Source organism: Corvus kubaryi, unplaced genomic scaffold (genome assembly GCF_017639235.1).
Source record: "Corvus kubaryi isolate FWS band 111438036 unplaced genomic scaffold, C.kubaryi_AGA036_p1.0 37397, whole genome shotgun sequence".
In the NCBI taxonomy this organism is placed as follows: domain Eukaryota; kingdom Metazoa; phylum Chordata; class Aves; order Passeriformes; family Corvidae; genus Corvus; species Corvus kubaryi.
This window is the reverse complement of record NW_024581136.1, coordinates 17,980,598-18,001,238: the sequence shown is the minus strand read 5'-3', so window position 1 is coordinate 18,001,238 and position 20,641 is coordinate 17,980,598. Positions and strand designations below refer to the sequence as shown.

General features: G+C 43.1%; 1 protein-coding gene across 10 annotated transcripts in view; it reads left to right on the top strand.

Annotated features, from left to right (window-relative positions):
- Positions 1-20,641, top strand: part of LOC121670956 (multiple epidermal growth factor-like domains protein 6) — a 192,580-nt gene that overhangs the window by 113,359 nt on the left and 58,580 nt on the right. For 9 of the 10 annotated variants that reach the window (XR_006018348.1, XR_006018347.1, XM_042041962.1 and 6 more), the window contains exons 6-8: positions 8,907-9,029; positions 14,886-15,011; positions 19,157-19,279. Coding sequence is in view for 8 of the 10 variants with exons in the window: in XM_042041962.1 (XP_041897896.1) it covers positions 8,907-9,029; positions 14,886-15,011; positions 19,157-19,279 (372 nt within the window). In the remaining 2 variants the exon portion in view is untranslated. The remainder of the gene's footprint in view (positions 1-8,906; positions 9,030-14,885; positions 15,012-19,156; positions 19,280-20,641) is intronic. The other variant, XM_042041961.1, reaches the window with a different exon arrangement.

Below are 20,641 nucleotides of genomic sequence, written 5' to 3'. Positions count from 1 at the left end.
TACTTCCTTGTTATTTCATGTGGTCATTCACTTATCCTGGCACACTTCTCCCCTAAGAGTTTGTGTCCATCTGTGTGGGTTTCATATTGATGGGAGTTGGAGACGTCAAGGGGGTGCAGTTGCCAAAATATCTATTAGTCTAACCCCACTGTGGAGGCTGGTAACCCTACCACTCTTCCTTTTTGGCTTTTGCTTTGCTGGGATGCTGTGTACTACACCGAGATCCCAGAATGGATCATTCTTTTTTGTTTAAAATACTTAGAGTGGAGAAAAACATACAGAACTGCTTTGTGAAGAGATGGAAAAATGTATTTCTTCAGGGCTGTGTGAAAACATCAGAGTGTTGTCTGAGGTCTGTCCGTGAAATTATCATGTTCCTTGCTTTAATTCTATAGCCTGCTTTTCTTGCAAATTGTCTGGTTTCAATAATTGCTTAAAATGTGTGTGTGTGTGTGTATATATATATATATATATATATATATATATGTCTCTGTGTGTGTGTATTTAATGAAGAATTCCTTGAAACTCTAATTAGGGCTGCTTGACTCCAAAGCAGTTTATGTATCACAGGCTTACACAGCTATCAAACAGATGCTTCTCCTTTTTTTTCGTTCAGCTGACATTTTCATTTTCTCTGCATATTTTGAGCACTGAGCAGTGATGTGTTTTGACTCCTGAGGCTACAGATGATATCAAAATGAGGATTAGAAATGAAGCTTTACCTGTCAATTAAGTTGTTAAGCTTGTCCTCCACAGTGTCTACACTTTGAAATGGCCTGTTTATTGAATTTGAAATAGTTTTCATTCTTGACTTTGTTTAAATTGAATGGACAGTTCTAATTATAATCTTCAGGGTTTTCATCTGCAACATATGGTTTGCATTTAGAGCTGTGGATGAGGGGCTCTTGGATGTTTATTGAGCTAAACCACTGTTAAATATCTCATGAGAGAGTGGCATGTCAGACACTGAGAGTAAGCAGAAATGGGCAGTACAAATATTGGCCAATTTTCTCTTTTCACATCACTCTGTCCAGGAGATTTCCTGGGAGACAGCTGAGAAATGAACTGTGGTGGCAGGGTCCAGGCATTGGTGAGGAACAAGTCACCACCTTCAGTGGTTGCCTTGTGCCAGTCTTACCTTGAAAGCAATATTAGAAAAAAAAGAGAAAGAAAGAAAGAAAAAAGTCTTAGAGCATCTTTGATATATTCCTTCCCCATCCTGAATTCAAATTCAATGAATTCAAATTACCAGGATCTTTGTCAGGTCAATGTCATTCTTTCCAATCACGTGTGGCCCCCACTAACAGGGTTGCATGATATCTCATGGCAATTTATTCCTCTGTTTATTCTCCAGTAAGGCCAGTGACAGACCAGGAAATGAAATCTAGGTCTTTTAGACTTGATGGAGTGGATTGTCCTTGCAGTGCTCGTAGAAGTCTTCTCCCCAAAAGCAGGTTGTGGGGCAGCTCCTGCCATTCCTGCTCCATGGCTCTGTCAAAAATGCCATACCTTGGAGATGCCTCTGTCCTTTTCCTTTGAAAACAGGCACCTGGAGATGCATCTCCTTTCAGATCTGGACATAAATATTTATTACCTAATGCATGGTCCAGCTGATGACTCTGCTTTTCAGTGTTTCACAGCGCCGTGATTTCCATCCTTTGGTGTTTAATGTGTAGAGAGAGAGAAACCAGAAGGAGAGAAGTGAAACCTAGCCTAGGCACAGCTGGAAGTCCTTAAAACTACCTGGGAAAACATCTGAGGTGTAGGGCAAGGTACCAACTACAGGGCAGAAGATGCCTCTCCATGGTGTGACCAAATCTCCAGGGAGGTCTGGAGGAAGGACTGAAAGGCAGTGAACCTGGTACAAAAGGCTGTGCTAATTTAATGTCATTATTTACCTTCCCCGTATTCAGGGGAAGTTAGATAACCAGATAACTTGAAAAGCTTCATTCTGTGCCTGCAGAATGGGTGCTGGTAAAAGTTGCTTTGTCCTTAATCCTGGGTGAAGAAATGTAGTGCAAAACTGGCTGCTCCAACAAGGGCCCTCATTCTTTGTGAAATCGGTTTGCAGGGGCTAAATTGGGTGAAGAATCATTAACCTTGCTTTTAACCAGTCCCTTACCAGGCATTATGTGCTCCTTTTTGGTATGGTTTGCTGAAGCCATTCCATGAATTAGTCCTGTTGGAGCAGCCTTGCCTGGGACACCAGTGAGTGAGGAACGTGAGGAAGCTGCAGCAGTCAGGGCTGACCTGGCTGGCTTGGAGCTGGAGCAGACAATGGATGCTCATCTAATCCGTGGCAGGGGCCAGCAAAGGGCAGAACAAATATCTGAGGAACAAAAATAAAAGCCTGGGAGCACTAACAGTTCAAAATGACCCAGCTGGCTCTGCAGGAGCACATTTATCTATGCTGAAAGCTGTTTCATGGAGGTGTTTTAACATCAGGTTGTAGAAAACCACTCAAAAGAGCTTGTAGCATATTTGTGGGATTTTGTGAAGCATAAAAAAAAAGCCCTAGACCAGGACTTCTGCAATTTAAAACCTCCCAGCCATCCAAAACTGCTGTTGTCAATCTTTGCTGCTCAGTTTGGTTCAATGAAAAAAAAATACGTTTTTTATTAATATGAACAGATTTTTAGGTTTTTTTTTTAATTTTAGGCTTTGTTTTAGACCAGACCTTAAACTTGTATTTTCCTTCCTAGAGTCAATACCAGTGTAAAACTTCTTTCATTGTGGAAAAGGTGGCCAAATTTTTTTCTAGCAATAGGAGTTTCCAACCCCCTCCAATCAAAATTTCAAACCATGAAAATCATTTTAGTGTTAGTAAAACAGGAGAGATCCTTTTCAAAACTTCTGCTGTGAGAGAAAATTATGTCATGCTCAGTAGTGAGTGCATTTCTGAGGGGATTCACACTGGTTGTCAGATTTTGGACATTTTCAAGCTTGAGACTTGAGCTACTCTGATGTAAAGGAAGCTGTGAGTTGAATCTATTATAAATTTACCTACTTACAGCAATAACAGGGGCTTATCTTCAGTTTTACAGAATAATTTTTGACTTTTGTGATCAACTTAAGAATGTCTGTGCATCAAGCCTGTTTCCCTTCCTTCCCGTGAGTATATAAATTATTGAATTGAAAAACACACTAAATTAATGTGTAAAATCCACCATGTAATTAGCGGGGAAAGACCATATGATATTTTCACTTCATAACTTTTATGAGGTTTAAACATCCTTTGGAATATAGAAAAGAGAGTAGTAACAGTGTAGTTACAAATAACAGAAGGCAAAGCACTGTCATGCATCTTTGTTGATTTAAAATATCACATTAAGTAGCAAACAATCAGAGTTTTCATATCAGATGTACGAAACGATCTGCAGCTGAAGAGACTGGGGGAGCCCATCAGGGCAAGGGAGAGGTGAGCCAGATTGTTGGAACTTATTTCCAAATCTGTGTTGGAGTTGAACAGTTTATCCCCATGTGATAATTTTAAGTAGAGCCACTTAATGTTTCTTGTTGTGGTACTTTATACTTAAGATCCAGTCTCCTCTCTTTCTCTATCACCATCATTCCTGACTGATCCTCACAATGCTGTGTGGGGACCAGTGAGCCACAGAGCTCCCAGGGTAAAGAGGGGACAATCCCTGATTTTACTGGATTGTAAGATAATGCTGCAAAGACTAGACCATGTTTCTTCTTTCTGGTCATGATCTTTTTTATAAATAATCGCTGTAACTCTTTTTAATTATAATCTGATTTTAAAACCATCAGCATAAACCGTTCCCTAAGTAAATACAAGTAGGGGTTTGTGTTTCCCTGCTTCTGCTGGTCTCATCCTTTCTGCAGCAAGCTGGAGGATTGTGGTAGCTGGAAAACAGAAACATTTGCATGTCATTCATTCCAGTTTTATGTAGTATTTCTTAGGCATTTGGTAAAAAGGGTGTAGTTATGCTTCCGTGAAAGGCATTGGGGCCAGATCCACAGATGGTGTGATGGTGGTGGTCTGGGCCCCTGCATGCAGGTGACTGTGCCAGCAGGGACCCAGAATGGGCTCTCACATCAGCTCCCAGCTGGACTGAAATCCTTTTATCCATATGAAGTCTCTGGTGATTGTGGGGTGGCTGATGCTCACAACCATTTGGTCTCTGCCTCTCCATGTTGTTCGCTGCTTGACAAAGCAAAGAGGTTTTGCCAACAACTAATAATTAAATAAATAATCCTGAAATCATACAGCCATTAAGGTTGGAAAAGACTTTCAAGATCAAGTCCAGCAGTCAGCCCAGCATCACCACCATGTTCACCATTAAACCATGTCCTCAAGTGCCGATATCCACACTTCAGGGATGGTGACATTTCCATCACTGCCCCAGGCAGCTTCTTCCAGTGCTTTACAACCCCTTCCAGGAAGAAATTTTTTCATAATATCTAATCTAAATGGTGAGGTTGGTACTGTCCAGTTCTGGTTTCTTTCTCCATCAGTGCTTGGGCACTGGGAAGAGGAAATTTTTTCTGCTTATCTCTCAGAAAATACTGACTTAGAGCAGTTCTTCTTGATCTGTGCATGTTTTTCTAGTCAAGGGAAGGAAAGCCTGTTCATTTGTCACCCTGAAGAAGTGCCACTGGCTGGGGGAAGCTCCCTGAGAGGCAAACCTTGCTGTCACCCTGTGTCACATGGTGCTCTTGGCCAGTGTCCTCCTCAGTGGGAATATCATCCCTGGGATACCTTTGGCACATCATCTCTCCTCCATTCGGGATTCTCAAAATGGAGGCTTGTGTCCTTCCTTCCTTTTTTGTTCTTTTGGGGTTTAGTTCTGTATCTTGTTTGCACTTCTTAGTGGTCTAAAAAGTAAAGCTTTCTGTTAGTAGAGAATTGTTCTGGCAGCATCTTCCTTTTTTTGTTCCTTTATAAAAGCCAGGATTGCAGGTTCACTAATTATCCATGTTTAACACTGCTCTCTGTGTATTTTTGAGGAACTGATTGATCATAGCTGTTCCTGAGCATTTTAATAATGATATGAAAAAAGCCACTGATGTGATGATCGTGAATACCAAACAAGCAGTCACACAGCTCTGTATTGAAAGAGGTTTTGGGCAGGGAAAACGGACTGTTGTCAGTGTGGTTCATCAAATCAATTAGGGACAAACCTCCTTGGAGATTAGCAGGGCCCTCAGTCAGGGGTCTGGGGGATGTCACAGTCTATAACTTCACCTGTAGGATCTGCCCTTGGAAAGGGCAGGGTGCTGGCAGTGGCTTGGGCATTTGTACATCGCATCCTCTTTTATTGTGTTTGGAACTTGAGATGTCGGGATGGAGGAAGGGTCAGTCCAAGTGCACAGCCCTCAGGAGCATGAAGAGCTAAAAAAGATGTATAACATGGTGGGTAGAATATTTTACATCTTGGAAACACACAGGCTTTTGTTTGTGTGCCTGAGTATTAGGTTATTCCTGATGAAAGGTGAATAAACAAGGACACAGGAAGGTACCTTCAGTGGGGAATCCCCCTGTAAAGCCTCTCTGAAATCTTCTGAAGGTGAGAAGGAGAATATCCACACGCTGCCTCTGCTTTGTTCACCCAGCAGCATAATCCCCTTGGCAAGACAGCCCAGGGACAGCACACAGCTCTCATTTTCCCCCTTGTCTCCGTGGATTGCTCTCCCTTTGTCTTGTGGGGATGCAGTTGCTTTCATCACAGTCTGACTTGTGATAAGCAAGCTGTAAGTGACTTGAAATTCAGGTTATTCAGATAAGCATCCTAAGTTGTAACTATAGCAAGTCGAGCAGGAAGGTGTTCCAGTTTGATCTGCAGGGGAAACTAATCCAAATTTAATCACAGATACAGATACAATCTTCCATAATCTTGTGATATTCCTGAATTGCAAAGGAAGGGCTTTATATGTCAAGAATACTTTTAAATTTTTTTATTCATCTGCTATTATAGAATAATTTCATCTTTCTATAGCTATTCCTGTGTAGAAGAAGAAATGGCCACTTGTGTATCTACAACAGCAGAAGCTGCTGCTTTCCTGCTATATGTCCTTTACTAGTACAGCAATTTGTAAAAGTCCAAATAGTTTAGACTTTTAAAACTTTCAAATGCAGTCCAAGCATTTATAGCAGTGTCTGCTTTGCAGACTGCTCCCCAGACAAAACAATTAGGGAATTTTTCTGCTGTAACTGGGGGCGAAGCTGTTTCCTGGCCTCGAGATGGAGGAGACGTGGAAAGGCGACTGTGCCTTGCATTTCTCTTGATTTTATCTGTAGGATGTGAAGGAATCTTTCAGCATATAATCCTTAAAATATTGATCTTGTGGAGGAAGTCTGGGGCTGGAAGGGATCATCTGTCATCAAATTTGCTGTTCATGTGGCGTCGCAGAGCTGCATTTTCGGCTCCTGGGTCTCGCCTCCACTTGCTGCAGGGAGTCTCAGGCTAGGGCTGGGTCTAGTTCATGTACACAAGTGGTTTAGGATCTTTTATTTTGCATTGAATGACGTTGGCTTTCAGCAATATCACTGCTTTATGCCCCTCTGGGATGTGCCAGCACCAGGGAAATGCCGCTGAGGGAAGAGCTGCTGCTGGGTGCAGAGCTCCCCCATAAACCAAGTCACTCCTTTAAATCTCCAAATGGAGACTAACAAATATCACTAACTCTGAGCTCATTTTTATTAGCTGGACTATTTTTTCTCCTTTGTAAGTGCCAATATCCGAACTTAAAACTGCGTTTGGTATATGAGAGAAATTCTCCAGATGATCGTAGCCTATAAAATTAAAATATTGAAGCTCCCAGTGTTTGAGTTTATTGAGGTATAAATACTAGAACGTGGTGTACTATGTGGTTCAGCTGCTTCCTTGTTCTATTTTTCTGAGTCTTTTTGCTTGTTTTATTTCTCTGGCACTCCATACAAAGAGTTTCCTGGGTTTGATTTCGTCCTGGCATTTTTCAGCAGGCTGGTTCTTAGCAGTATGGAATTCAACAAGGTAAATAACATTTTCTGTTTATCGTTTACATTTTAAAAAGCAAAATTTCTGTTTAAAAAAAGGCATATTCCAGATGTCTCTGGGCAGTAGGACGTGTATGTAGTATACAGTCTAATAAAACAACAAATATAGCAGAAGGATCAAAAAGCTGTGCATGTTAGCAAATGGTCTGAATTTAAACACCAGTCAACACCAGGACTTCATTTTAGGTGAGGGAAATTCACATGTGAAGTATTAAAATTTAACTTCATAAATACATTTCCTCAGGAGCGGGATGTTGTGCATTTCCAAGTTTCATTTAAAACTTCCTCTTTCAGTAAATTTTGATTAGATTGTCTAACATGGAATAAACATAAAAGCATTGAAAAATATGTAAACCATGAAAGTCAAATGCAAAACAGATACAACCACAGCAAAAATATGAAAGCCAGACCACTTGTTCCTCAAGCACAATATGGGGGGCAAATCCCTTCACCGTCGACTCCCTTCCCCACAGGAGCAGTTGTGGACTTGCCTCACATTAGATGATTTCAGAACGTGATCTAAAGAGCAATTAAATCAGCAGGAGGGTCCAGTGTTGAAAGTGGGGTTCTTTATAGAAGTCTGTTGCAGGAGGGAGGCTTGACTTGGGGAGGAAGATATCTTTGGCATTTGGGATAATTTGGTACCAGCATCGCCCCTGGGGGAGATGGTGGGAGGTGGAGTTGCCATCCCTGGGGACTGCTAAGGAAAGGACAGACAAAATCTAGGCAAACATCTGCCAGGTGAAATTTTTTCAGGGAATGGACTAATTGACCCTTATTTCCAATGACCCCTGTGTTGATTTTTAAGGTAATGGTGTCAACGTGTCAATCAAACGCTATTTACAGTAGCACAACGTTGCTGAAGAGGGGCAAAAACTGCTTGTGTGGTACTTCTGGAAATTCAGTTTTATGGGCCTGTCTTAGACCTTCACCCATTTACTTAAACTGTTCTTGATCTTTGTCCATCATTGTCCATCATTTTCAGATGAAACTTTACAGCAGCATTCTCAAGCTGGTTTAATGCTTGTTCCGCTCTTCATTGGACTGAATGTAATCCTCTAAAATCCCCTGAAATATGGAATGATACCTGCTTAGCTTTGGAAAAGGTATCAGCAGGAGCTCACATGGTTTTTCTGGGATGTCATCTGAGAAGGTGCTATGGAAAATTCAGGTGAACACAAGGGAGAACAAGGGGTAATGTTTCCCCCCCTCCTTAGAAGTGTCCAGGGCCAGGTTGGATGAAGCTTGGAGCAGCCTGGGATAGTGGAAGGTGTCCCTGCACATGGCAGGGGGTTGGAATGAGATGAGCTTTAGGGTCCCTTCCAGCCCAAACCATTCTGTGATTCTATGATTCTATGACAAGAGTCACAGAAAATGTGGTGCAAATTCCTCATTCTTTTAAAATTTTCTCTTTAAGCTCTCTGTGCTTTCCATGGTTGAAAATGTAATGGTGATGGAGAACATGTCTGTTTTCCATTTATGTCAGTTGTACCTGCTTGTACCCCCAAGAACAAATAAGAGTAAAGGCCTGATGCAGAATGAAATCTTCATACAGCAAGTTTTTACAAAAGCCATACTTGACCAGCAGTTCCTACAAGCTCAAGTGTGTTATCTAACCCTAATTCTTTCTCTGTATTTTTCTCTTGGCCTCAGTGAAGGAGCCATGTCACAAATCACTCTAATTAACAAGGACTTCAGAGGCAGAGACTACAGAGGCAGTGCCTGCAGGAGCTTGGAAAAATACCGTAAAATTCTGCTTTTCTTTGCTCTGCTGCTCAAGTGAAGTAAACAACAACCCAGCCCGAGCACCCTGGCTGCATTATGGACGAGCCACGCAGGAGAACCAGGGTCTGGCTGTGCTGGGCTCTCTTGTAATCCTTCCTCACCATGTCCCTTCCTTCTGCAGACGTGGATGAGTGTGAGGTGCTGAATGGAGGCTGCCAGCAGGTCTGTGTCAACACCCAGGGCTCCTTCCAGTGCCAGTGCCAGGCGGGATACCGGCTCCACGCCGACGGGCGCACCTGCATCGGTAAGGAACCACTTCACATCCTTCCAAGACTGGCTTTGCTCTGTCTTTGTCTAAGTGCAAAGCTTCCTAGACTACTCCAGTCTGAGTTTTGACTAAATATCATTACCTGTTCTGGTTCGAGCAGCCTGTGAAAATGCAGATATTGCCAAGCTTTTTGTTTTGTTTTGGGGTTTTTTTGATGGTGTCTCATGTTGGTGAAAATTTTTTTGCAGCAGGCAATAAAGAACTTAGGGGGTCTTCATTTCAAGTGACAACATTCTTTGAATTCTGAGTGCTTTTTCTTTGTGGCACATCTCCCTGCATGTTCCAGCATTGTCCTGGGACTTGATGATTTTAGAGGTTGTTTCCAAGCTAAATGATTGTGATTTACAGGATGGAGTTACTCTGTGTCTGCTCATGTCAATGAGAGCACCATGGTGCTCAGCTGTGACACATTGCCTGTTTGTGTGGTGAGGATTAACAGCTCTGCCATTAGAGATAAACCCTGTGTTTCTTAGGTTGTACTCTAAACACTGAAACGAGGCATAATAGAGTTAATTCTGCATGTTGTTAAAAAGAATAATATAAAAGACACAGTCCTTGTATTGCATTTAAATCAGTACAAAAGTCAAATTTTTGAATTCTGCAGAAAGGATTGAAATGATCTTTCATCTGGGAAGAAGAAGGGGCACCATTTGTTTAAATTTTTAAGCCTGATTTGAGGTAATATGGGAAGAACAGTCACGAACGGTCAGACCACATCTGCAGAATAAGTTCACTCATGGTTTGGGCATTGTCTCAGTTCCTGCACAAAGTCCCTTGGTTGTGCTTAACTTCAGCCAGAGATGTCATCAGTCATTCCTGGTATTATCACAGCAATACATTCACTGATGCAACCAGAACACAGGAGGCACCAGTGCTCAAGCTGTGGGAATAATGGATTTTTTTAGGTTTTTTGGGTTTATCACATACAGAGACTTTCAGTGTTTTGGTAATTAACTGCAATTAAAAATAGGATGAAGTCTCAGTCATTATCTTAGTTGGTGAAGGACTGGGCAAGGAAACACTGTAGTGAGAGGAAGAAAGAAAGTAAAAACAGAGTGGTTCATGATTAACTAGAAACAGTGGTGGTTTTCTGTGAATTAAAAGAGAAATTAATCTCTCTCTGATCAGATCTGACCGGGGAAGACCCAGAAGTGAAAGATGTGATGTTTGAGCTACGGCACTCCCTCTCAATAGTCTCCTTTGTGGTGGAGAGGGAATTTTATGTGCAAAGGGGACTAAAGGGGCTTTGGGGGGAAAAAGAGAAAGAGAACTGTGTGATAAAGGCACAAAGTAGGTGTAAATGGCAATTAAATGAATTTACCTGTGTAATATATAAAGCTTTCTGTGGACATACCATAGTAAAGTTTCCTCTTGCCTCAAATAATCAGAAAGCTCAGTTTAGCTTTGTCCAAGGTGTGAACAATACCACAGAGCAAGTTTTCATTTCATAAATGTAAATGTTCTCAAGGAGTTATTCAAAATACTTCAGAGAGTGATCAGCTTTGTTTGAAGTATCTCAAAAATTACCAAGGAGAAACAAAAATAAATCCTAAGATGAGAGACAGGAGTTTCAGAGAGCTCTGCTATCATGATAATGGATGGACATGATGCTGAGGGAGGATATTGAGTCCTGTTCCAGCTGTTTGGGCAAGACACCAAAATATAAGGATATAGTAAGCTCTCCTGCATTGGAGAACAAGGCAGTTACTGATTGAGGAGGACAGGGAGAAGCATTTCATGTAAACCAGTAATGAGGAGTGCCTAGGACTGGGATTTGGGCAGTAGCTGCGTGTTGGGGATGAAGAGTTTGCCCGTTGTGCTGCGCCAGGTTGTACATTCAGCTTTCATCACTCACCTGATGGAGAAGCAAACCACCAGTGCACCTCTGCTTTGACCTAGTGCAGCTAAGCAGAACATCCAGCATGTCAAACAGGCCGTGAATTAGCAATGGTGTTTCTTCCATGGATACTTCAGAGGATGTAACAATCTCTCCTGCATGCTGAGCATAGAAAGGGACCACATTCTGGCACTGAGCTGTTCATGGAAGGTGGTTATCTCAGCTGCAGAAATAAGAAACAAGCATCCCTTTAGGCTTTTCAGAGGAGCCCAGCCCAGATTGCTGTTACATTCATCCTTTCCACGTCTTCCTTCTCTTTTTTGGCAACCCTGTGTTTGTGGGAACAAAAGTGCCAAAATCATTTGAGGGGAAGCAGATTTTGCAGCCTGGATGGTTTGGAAATCTCCCATACATAAGGAAGTGGATCTATCATCTTAAAAGATATTCAGCCTACATGTGAAGACTCAAAAACCTGGGATAAGATACTTTCCCATGTGATTGATGGAATATTACTGAACTTCTGTCACAAGTTGTTTCCAGCAAGCCTGGTCCTCCTGCCACCTCATCACAGGGTGTTTGGGATCCTGACTAGTTGCTCTTGGTCCATCCCTCTGCTGCCAGTATGAGCCTCAAAATACATGGATAGAGGAAATCTGCTTTTGTCATTCTTCTGTTCTTACTGGAAACTTTTGCTCGTACTCTAAGGCAGAGAATCTCCAAAGTGGGTTGCCTTATTCAGTGATGACCAGTGCTTGAAAGTAAACTGCTTCATTCCTGAATCCTTTGATGTTATCCAATACTTCGTGCCATGACAAAATCCCATCTTTTTCAATGCTCCTTTTCTTTCTTCAGCTCTTTGGTCCCACAAATTTTGCTCAATATTGAATTCATTTTTAGATTCACGTGCCAGACCAAATATTCACTGCAACACTGTCCAATTTTTTTGTTTGTTTTGTTTGTAATGCCTTGATTATGTTAATGCAATGAATTTGACTTCACTGGAGCTTAACCAGCTGGTATCTGAAAAGCTGAAACTCGGAAAGAACATGTTTATTGTAGTATCGGGCTGTGGGTTTGGATTGATGTAGATTCATTGTCTTCAGTGGAATTTATTCCTTTTTGAACTCCTAGAAGTGAAAACAGGGCACAGCTGTTGGACCCTGATTCATTTCTAGTGCCAGCTGTTACCTTTGATGTCTGCTGTATGTGGAGAAGCTGTTGAGGTGCAGGTTTTTTATGGAGATTTTAGCCCACTAAGGCTCTTAATAGAGAAAATAACAAAGAGAATATCTCTACAACTCTGTAATCTGTTTCCCAGCATAAATAAGCCCTGTATGTCTGAATTTACATTTCTTGTCATTGCCAGGGTTGGATTTAAGGTGATGGAAAACATAGGTTGGAAAAGGTTGCATGTTCTAACCCCATGGTTGCTATGCATGTATCTAACTATGGCTTCAGACCCAGCTCTTTGTAAAAATACGACCATTATTATAAAAAATAACGGGTTGGGAAATGTGTATTTCCTAACTGTTATCAGATCAGGGGCCTACAAGAGAGCTGGAGAGGGACTTTCTACAAGGACATACTGTGACAGAACAAGGCAGAATGGCTTTGAATTGACAGAGAGCAGGGTTAGATTGGATATTAGGAAGGAATGTTCCCTGTGAGGGTGGGGAGGCCCTGGCACAGGGTGCCCAGAGAAGCTCTGGCTGCCCCTGGATCCCTGGCAGTGCCCAAGGCCAGGTTGGACAGGGCTTGGGAGCAGTCTGGGACAGTGGAAGGTGTCCTTGCCCATGGCAGGGGGTGAAATGAGATGATCTTCAAGATGAACCCAAACCATTCTGGGATTCTGTGATCCTTGTTTCACACATGGTGTCTCCCACCACTGTCCCCCTCCTCAGATGCCACCTCCCTTGCTTGGCATCACCTGGCATCATCACCAGCCATCTGGAATCCATGTCAGGGCTGGGTTTCTACCAGATTTCGAGAGTAAATCTTTGAAAGTGAATGTCAGGCCATATTTCTGCCTATGGAGGTGCTCAGACCTCCAGCCACAAGCCCCTTTGTCACAGATGGAATCAGACCCATGAGGTGCCAAGTCTCTCCCTTTCTCTGATCAGAGATGTGTTGCTGGCTCCTGGCAGCACGAGCACAATCCGTCCTGTCCTGTCCCTGGTGGAGGCTCCTCTCCTTCAGTCTGGCACCTCCTCTCATGGATCCAGCATGATGCTTCAGCAGCAGCCGTGACAAACCTGCCCTGGGTGCTCCAGGGGCACCCCTGGGCTCCCTGGCCGCTGGCAGAGCCACACACCAAATTGGGATGCACAGTCCCTCCAGTGCAGGATTTCACACCTGTCCCCTCCCACCTTCAGATCCTCCAAAATTCTTGTCATGACAGGTTGCTGCTTATCTCCCCTTGCATCCAAATTGGCTCGTGCCCAGAAACGGAGGGAGAAAATGGCACTTTAAAAGCCGAGATGTATATTCTGTCACTTGGATTTAAGATGTTTTTCGTCTTCTGAAATATTTTCATCTTATTTGAATATTCTTGCTGGAAAACAGGTCTTTGGATACAAATGTGCAGGGAGCTGGAAGCTCAGAGTGCACGGGGTCTGCTGTCTCCTGTGTAGACATGAAGCTGCTTTCAAGTTCTGTTTCTAACAGGGCAGAATGTTCGTGGGCACAGGTGGAGATTGGAAGCCAGGGTCAGGTTTTTGTGCAGTGAGGTGCCTCCTGCTGTGTGTGCAGCCAGGAGGATGTAAAAATTTGCTTTTCTTTTCACCTTTTTAACACACACTTGACTGCACAAACTCAGTGTTTGCTAATTGGTGGCATAGGGTGAAACAAATCCTGTAGCAGGTTCTGCAACTAACATTTGCTAATGTCTGTTGCAGATAAATGAAGAAATATGAATATTGCTAAAATAAGTATCAGTGGTCTTTGCTGACTTCATTGGGTTCAGAGTTTGGTGCATTCCATGAAGGACCAAATAGTCTTTCCAGCTACTCATAGAGAACACAGAACCCTAGAGTGGTGTGGGTAGGAAGGGACTTCAGAGCCCATCCAGTGCCACCCCCTGCCATGGGCAGGGACACCTTCCACTATCCCAGGTTGCTCCAAGCCCTGTCCAACCTGGCCTTGGACACTTCCAGGCATGGGGCAGCCAGAGCTTCTCTGGGCACCCTGTGCCAGGGCCTCCCCACCCTCAGAGTCAAGAATTTCCTCCTAATATCTAATTTAAATCTCTCCATACTACATCCCTGCTGTTGAAATACATCTCAGTGCAGCCGTGCACACACACTGCCATCCGTGCAGCACAATAGCAGCGTCAAACCATCACTCTTATTTTTACATGCAGCATGTGAATAGGTGTGGGTGTGTGTTAACATGTTTTGTCAGGAGGAGAAATGTTTCTCCAGAGGCCAGGGATATGTGTTGAACAAAAAAGAATATTAATTTGCTTGGGTGAAAGAAGCAGCATCTTTAAAGATGTACAGAGGACCCTCTGTTCCTGTGGTTTGCTGTGTGAGTCTGTCCTGCAGAGTCTGTGGCTTCTGTCATTTGCATTTTTTATGTACGAGGCTGAGGAAATCAGCCTGAAAGACAATTACTATTTTTAATCAATGAAAGCAGGCCGAGAAGAAGATAATCAATGGGCAAGTGCCAGCAGGGCTGGTTTTTTTCCCCTCCTTACCTCGGTGGATTGTCAGTGCTTTGGTGCTGTCAGATCAAAGGGTGCTGTGCTTCAGTCAGCATTACAGCCCTTAGATCTCACCTGCCTCTCCCTGGAATGAGGATTTCAGTGGTGTGGGACACTGTGTCAGCCAAGCCCTGTGAGCACAAGGGAGAGCAGTCACTCAGGGGTGGGGACAGGTGCGTTTGTGAAAGCTATTCAGCGAGGTTTGCCTGGTTTTGCTGTCATTTATGTATTTAAAATAGGAAATAAGTTTCTCAGGTTGTTGACGTGCATTCCTTCACTGCTTCCTTGGCTCCAGCTGTCAATTCCTGCAGCGTTAACAACGGAGGCTGTGAGCAGGACTGTGTTCAGCTCAGTGAGGACCACTACAAGTGCCAGTGCCAGCCAGGCTACAAGCTGAAGACAGATGCCAAATCCTGTGAAGGTGAGTCCTGTGATACCTGCCTGAAGACACACAGTAAAGGCAATTTAAAAAACCCCAGGATGGTGTGTTCATTCCTATTTCCCCCTGTGTGCCAAAAGCAGCTTTAGGAATTGCTTATTAGCAGGATTTTAAAATGACACGTTTGAGGTGTGAAGTCCACTTCAAATCACAACTTTGAACAAGATTTTGGCCTCGTAGATCCCTGGCTGTTCCTTGCATGCTGATGGTGATGGCGTAGGTTAGGAACTTAATTGTGATTTAATTCTAACATTTTATTGTTCATCAAGTTGCATATAGAGTTGGCCTGTATTACATGTTTTATTCTACAAAAAGTCTTTTCTTTACCTCCTTTTAGCTTATCACAGTCTGATTCATTCATCCTCCCCTTCAGGTTTCTAAGCACTCTCTCAAGCAGAACAGCAATGCTACCTTTGAGTTTGATTGTTGCTTTTCTTTTCTTGTATATCTTAACATATTCATCAGTTTTGAAGGCAACCCCCCCATTCCCCAACACAAGCACACACACACCCTTGAACATGCCAGAGAAAGATAGGGCCAAATTTATGGATTTATTGAGCTGAAATTCCTGTCACAAAACCGTTTCCATATGGCTCCTCTTCTGCTCAGAGATTTTATGTGCTGTGTATGAAGTGTAAGTAAATCCTGCTGTTCAGATGGCTCCCAGCTCCTGCTGGGTGCAGAGAGCACTCGTCCTCGGTTTGAGCCTCCCCAAATCCTGCCCTCTGTGGGGGCTGCACCTCAGGGAGCACCCACATCCTGGTGGCCTCTCTGTCTCTCGCGGGGTGGCCACGTTCTGTCCTTGAGATTATCAGAAAGAGCCAGAAAAGAGGAGCTTTAGGGAGAAGGGGGTGTCAGAGACCTTCCTCCACTGTTCTCCATCCTGTTTCTCAACATCTTGAGATGTCCATGGCCAGCTGGCTGTGCAGGGCCTGCACAGAACTGAAGGGTGGGTTTTTATGGTGTGGTGGGGTCACCAGGGTTGGAGTGTGGTGATGCCAGGTGGGGTGGGAGTTGTCCCAGAGTGGTCACGGCACAGTTCAAGCTTTCCTGGGCCACCTCATACTCTGTCTCAGCTGGGCCCCTAAGGGGGGAGGTTTTGCCACTGCTGTTCACTCCCTCACGTCATGGGGCTGAAGAGGGTCAGCCACCCACCAAAGGCAGTGGTTCATCACCAGCTAGCAATTACTGAAAACTGCAGAGGGGCAGGCTCAGCCTTGTCTGCAGGTGAGGCCTTACCTGGGTGCCTGCTTACCTCAGGGTGTTTAAATCAAAATAAATCAGTGCAGCTCCCTCAGGAGGGCAGTTGTGCCTGGGGGAAGGAACATCTGTCTTGTAAGCAGAGCTCATCTTGAAAAATGAGGACTGAGTAGGATGCTTTTCCCCCCATAAATACCTTAGTGAATGAATACCTGGGAGAGAAAAGTGCTAGGTAAGCCCATGGACAAGATTTTTACAGGAACAAATGAGGGTGGTCGTGAATGCATTTGGGTTGTCAGTTCAGAGGTATTTTAAGTAGAAGAGGTGGGAGGAGGTGAGCCTGGCTGGTTTTTTATTTTCCAACCACAAGGCTTGGCTGCTGGAGTCATGGTTTGGATGGAGAAAACACAGTGTATGAGAGCATTTGCCACAGCAGGTGTAGGTGTTGGGCAGGTGTGGATTCATCCCTGTGGACTACTTGGGAGCTAATAGTGCACCCACAGCCCTGGAAAGCTTTAGAGAAACACTTAAGCCTGGCAATTTTGCTCTTTAACACTTCATATTTTCTTCAGTGTGAAGTCACGGTTGCTGTGAACAAGAAAATTAATTTGATAAGGCCCAAATCTCTTTTCTTTAGGTGCACTAGAGGTCATGGCAGATAGGCCTGGAGACCCTGTTCTTTACAGCCTTGCAGTGAAGGACTGGGAGGTCTGCCCCATCCCTGGAAGTGTTCAAAGCCAGGTTGGACGGGGCTTGGAGCAACCTGGGATAGTGGAAGGTGTCCCTGCCCATGGCAGGGGATGGAGCTGGATGAGCTTTAAGGTCCCTTCCAACCCAAACCATCCTGGGATTCTGTGTCCTGAGGCACGTGGGCAATGAAACCATGCCAGTAAATTTTTCACCATAGTGTTTAACAGCTTGGAGTAGGGCTTTGTAGGATGGAGTCTGTTACCTACTAAAGTTATTAAATGAACCAATAAGAGGCAAATGTGTGAAACAAGAACACTAATGAGTTATTTTTGGCTTTTCCTGAAACCTTCTTGTAACAGGAACATGCATGTCGCTGGAAAGCAAGTCAATCACTGATTGCCTTATGTCCTGAAGATCTTTCCTTTACAAACTTACCTCATCCAAGGATTTCCAAGGCTGCTATCTTTATTTGAATTACTATGTTTTACTAACATCTACCATGTAATTTGTTGTTCGCCTGTTGTCATGTCACAGAGCATTACAAGCTTTACTCCGTGCCGTAATCATTCTCAAATTAAAGCTTTAGCTGCTCTGAAAACCTTCATAATATGCAGGTTTAGCAGATGCTGTTTGATAGTGATTTCATTTAATTTACCCAAATAGAAAAAGAATCGGCAAATAACTCAATATTTCATATCAGCACGGAGTGAGTTCTTGCTTGGAGCTAAATCCTTTGTAGACCGCAAATTGTCGAGCTGCGGAGCCAAGTTGTCAGCCTTGGAAGTGTCATGCACGATGAAGTGCTGCTGTTCCTTGGAAACCTATTTGCAACCTATCGTGTCAGAAGTCCAATTTCACTTCTACATCCCTAACAGTGCTTTTATTTTTTTTTTTAATACTGTCAAGTCAAACTGAGCCCTGCAGCCTGGAACGGTTGTGTGTTCCCGAGATGGCAGGAGGTGACGTGAGGGAGTTTGAGGCAGTTCTGTGGCAGCTTCCTCCTTTGCCGAGTGGTGGCACAAAATGCCACTTGGCTGCACAGAAAAGTGACAAAAAAAGCCCTGCCCCATATTTGAATCCACATGAAGTAGAGGTTTTTCTCTCCTATTCCCTTCTCCTGCGTAGCTACTGGAACAGCGAAGCAGCCAGGTCTAGAGCAAAACTCCTTCAGCCCTTCCCCAGGGTTCCTCAAACCCTGACTCCATTGTTGTTAAACTGATGGTGAGTTTTTCCTGGGGCTCTGAGAGAAGGGGAAGGAAACGTTGGGCTGGAGGCAAGTGATGAATATTGGTCATCTGCCTCAAATCAGACAGTAATTAGTAAAATGCTAAAACTGAATTAGAGCTGGAATTGTAAGGAAACAAGTATAGCTTTTCAAAAGTTTTAGTTGAAGCTAAGCAGAACTCTAGAGGACACATTTTCAAGCTGTCCTCCAAGTTTACCTGTGGAATTTTATTCAGCAGAATTTTGGTGTAATGAGTGCTCCAAAGCAAAACCTCAGCGTGGTGCAGAATGTCAGATCCTAACCAAAATCAGACCTGTCTGAACAGTTGTGGTAGGTCTGTTTTGGTGTGTACCAAGTCTTTATTTGGTCAATGTGCTTCCAGCAGGTGCATGTTCCAGAAATAAACCCATAAAACCCAGTGAAATCTTCGAGGTGGAGGCTTCTGGAGGCACTTGATGAAAGTTTTTCTAAGTACTTGCCACTTAGAGCAGCTTATCCTTGAAAAGGTATTGTTCAAGAAAAGGGAAGAGCCTTGATGTACAACATGAATGGCATATGTTTATAGACTGAAAGATGTCTTTGGGGGCTCTTCAGTGTTTATTTCCCCTAGAGCCTTTTAAATATTCATTGGTTTGTGGTGAGCTCCATCATTGTGTGTGTTTATGGATTCACACATACTGGAGTGCTAATTGCTGTTGTTTAGAGGACTCTTGAAAATCCGTTCAGGTACAGCAAAATAACAATAAAATGTACTTTCTTTGTCCTACTTCCAATGTAATACAAGCTTGGTTTCCTGCTGTTTAAAGCCTCATTGCTGCTCTATGAAAAATGTTGTCCAGCAACAAAGAGCATCCAGAAAAACAGCAGCTTTATTGTACACCAGATGCTGTCACATTTTTTCCCTGTCTAATCTCTTCCAGCTACTTCGTCATTAGTTGTAACAATGGCAGGTAAGACCATTTTCAGGCAAAAAGTGACCTTTCAGTTGACAGTGTGCTCTAATTGGTTTCAGTGATAGACCCCTGCACAAGTGGGAATGGAGGATGCTCACAAATCTGTCAGAATGAGAGAGGAATTGCAAAATGTGGGTGTCGTCCAGGGCATTCTCTTTCTGCAGACAAGAAGTCCTGTTTAGGTAAGAAACTCTGGACCATTTATTGTGAAGAAAGGTATTAATCAGTGCTCTGGCTTACCGAGCTGTGAGTGGAAAGGAATGTTACACAAATATATGTGTGCATTTTGTAGCAGTGTTTCTCTCTGTCGTGTTCACAGCAGCCCAAAGTCTTGAAGGACCTTTTTAGTGATGAAAATTCCTCTGTGATCTCGTAAGTCATGCTTTCTAGCAACTGGATTTGTCAGTGCTGTAGTGTTATTCTTGTGGGGTCCCTTTAAAATAATGTCCCAGATACAGCTCCTGGAAAATTGGTTCAAGTAAAACTCTGAACCAGGTCACTGAAAACCTATTTAGAATTCAAAGGGCTTTTTAGCTGGAGAGCTGTTTCCATATTAATGGAGAAACTACTGTGAAGGAAGGAATCATGATGTGTAAGATTTCCAAAGAGAGGAGCTTAAAAAGTTGAATTCTAAAGTCTGTATTTAGTCTGGGGTTGTCAAAAGGATCTGTAGCGTTTCTGACCTGAAATGTGGGGGAATTAGAGATCAAAATACCTGCTTTTCTCTTTCACTGAAACTCTTGGAAGATAGTTTAGCAGTTTTATGAAGTAAAAAGCATTTGTGGACGTGATAGTGCACAGATTTTTAACACCCAAGTCAGGATCAGGGTGTGTGTATATACATATATAGATACAGATATATATTCAGACACTAATTTTAAACTCCTCTTTTGGAAACTTGGCCGAAATCTTGCCAATATTTAAATTATTGTCTCGTCTAAAGGGTGCTGGGTGCCTTTCAAAATATTTACGTCCTACCCTGAGTATTTTACTCAGTTGCCTGTAAGCCCTTCTGTGAGAAGAATGGCAGATCTTAGAGATTCTCTCTTACTGGAATTACTCATGAGTAATTACTGTAAATAAGAAGTATTTTCAAGTAGTGTAGTCACTTCACTGATGGTGAGTGGATGGAAACAGCTGTGGGTTTAGCAGTAGGGTCAGCCTGTTGTTCCTTTTATCTCAGATACTCACTGACATTTCTGTTGATTTATGTATAAACTGAATCACTGAGTTAACTTGCAGTGCTACATATTGGAACAAATTTTCTCCCCAGCCTCATGGCAACAATCTTTTGAATCATTAAGCAGCGTGTCTTACCATGGATATACAATTATTGGTTTTTTTCCTAGAAGTTACTCAATGTCTTTTGCAAAATTCAAGCTGCTGTTTGACTCTGGAAGCTGAGCTGGGAGGAGACAGAGGGCAGCTGAAGTGTCATACTTCAGCTATTAGCTGCAGGACAGGAAGAAACCTGTGCAGGATGGTGGCTGTGGTTCAACTTTTTATTTTTCTGTTTAAGGAGAAGAAGGGAAAAGAATATTACA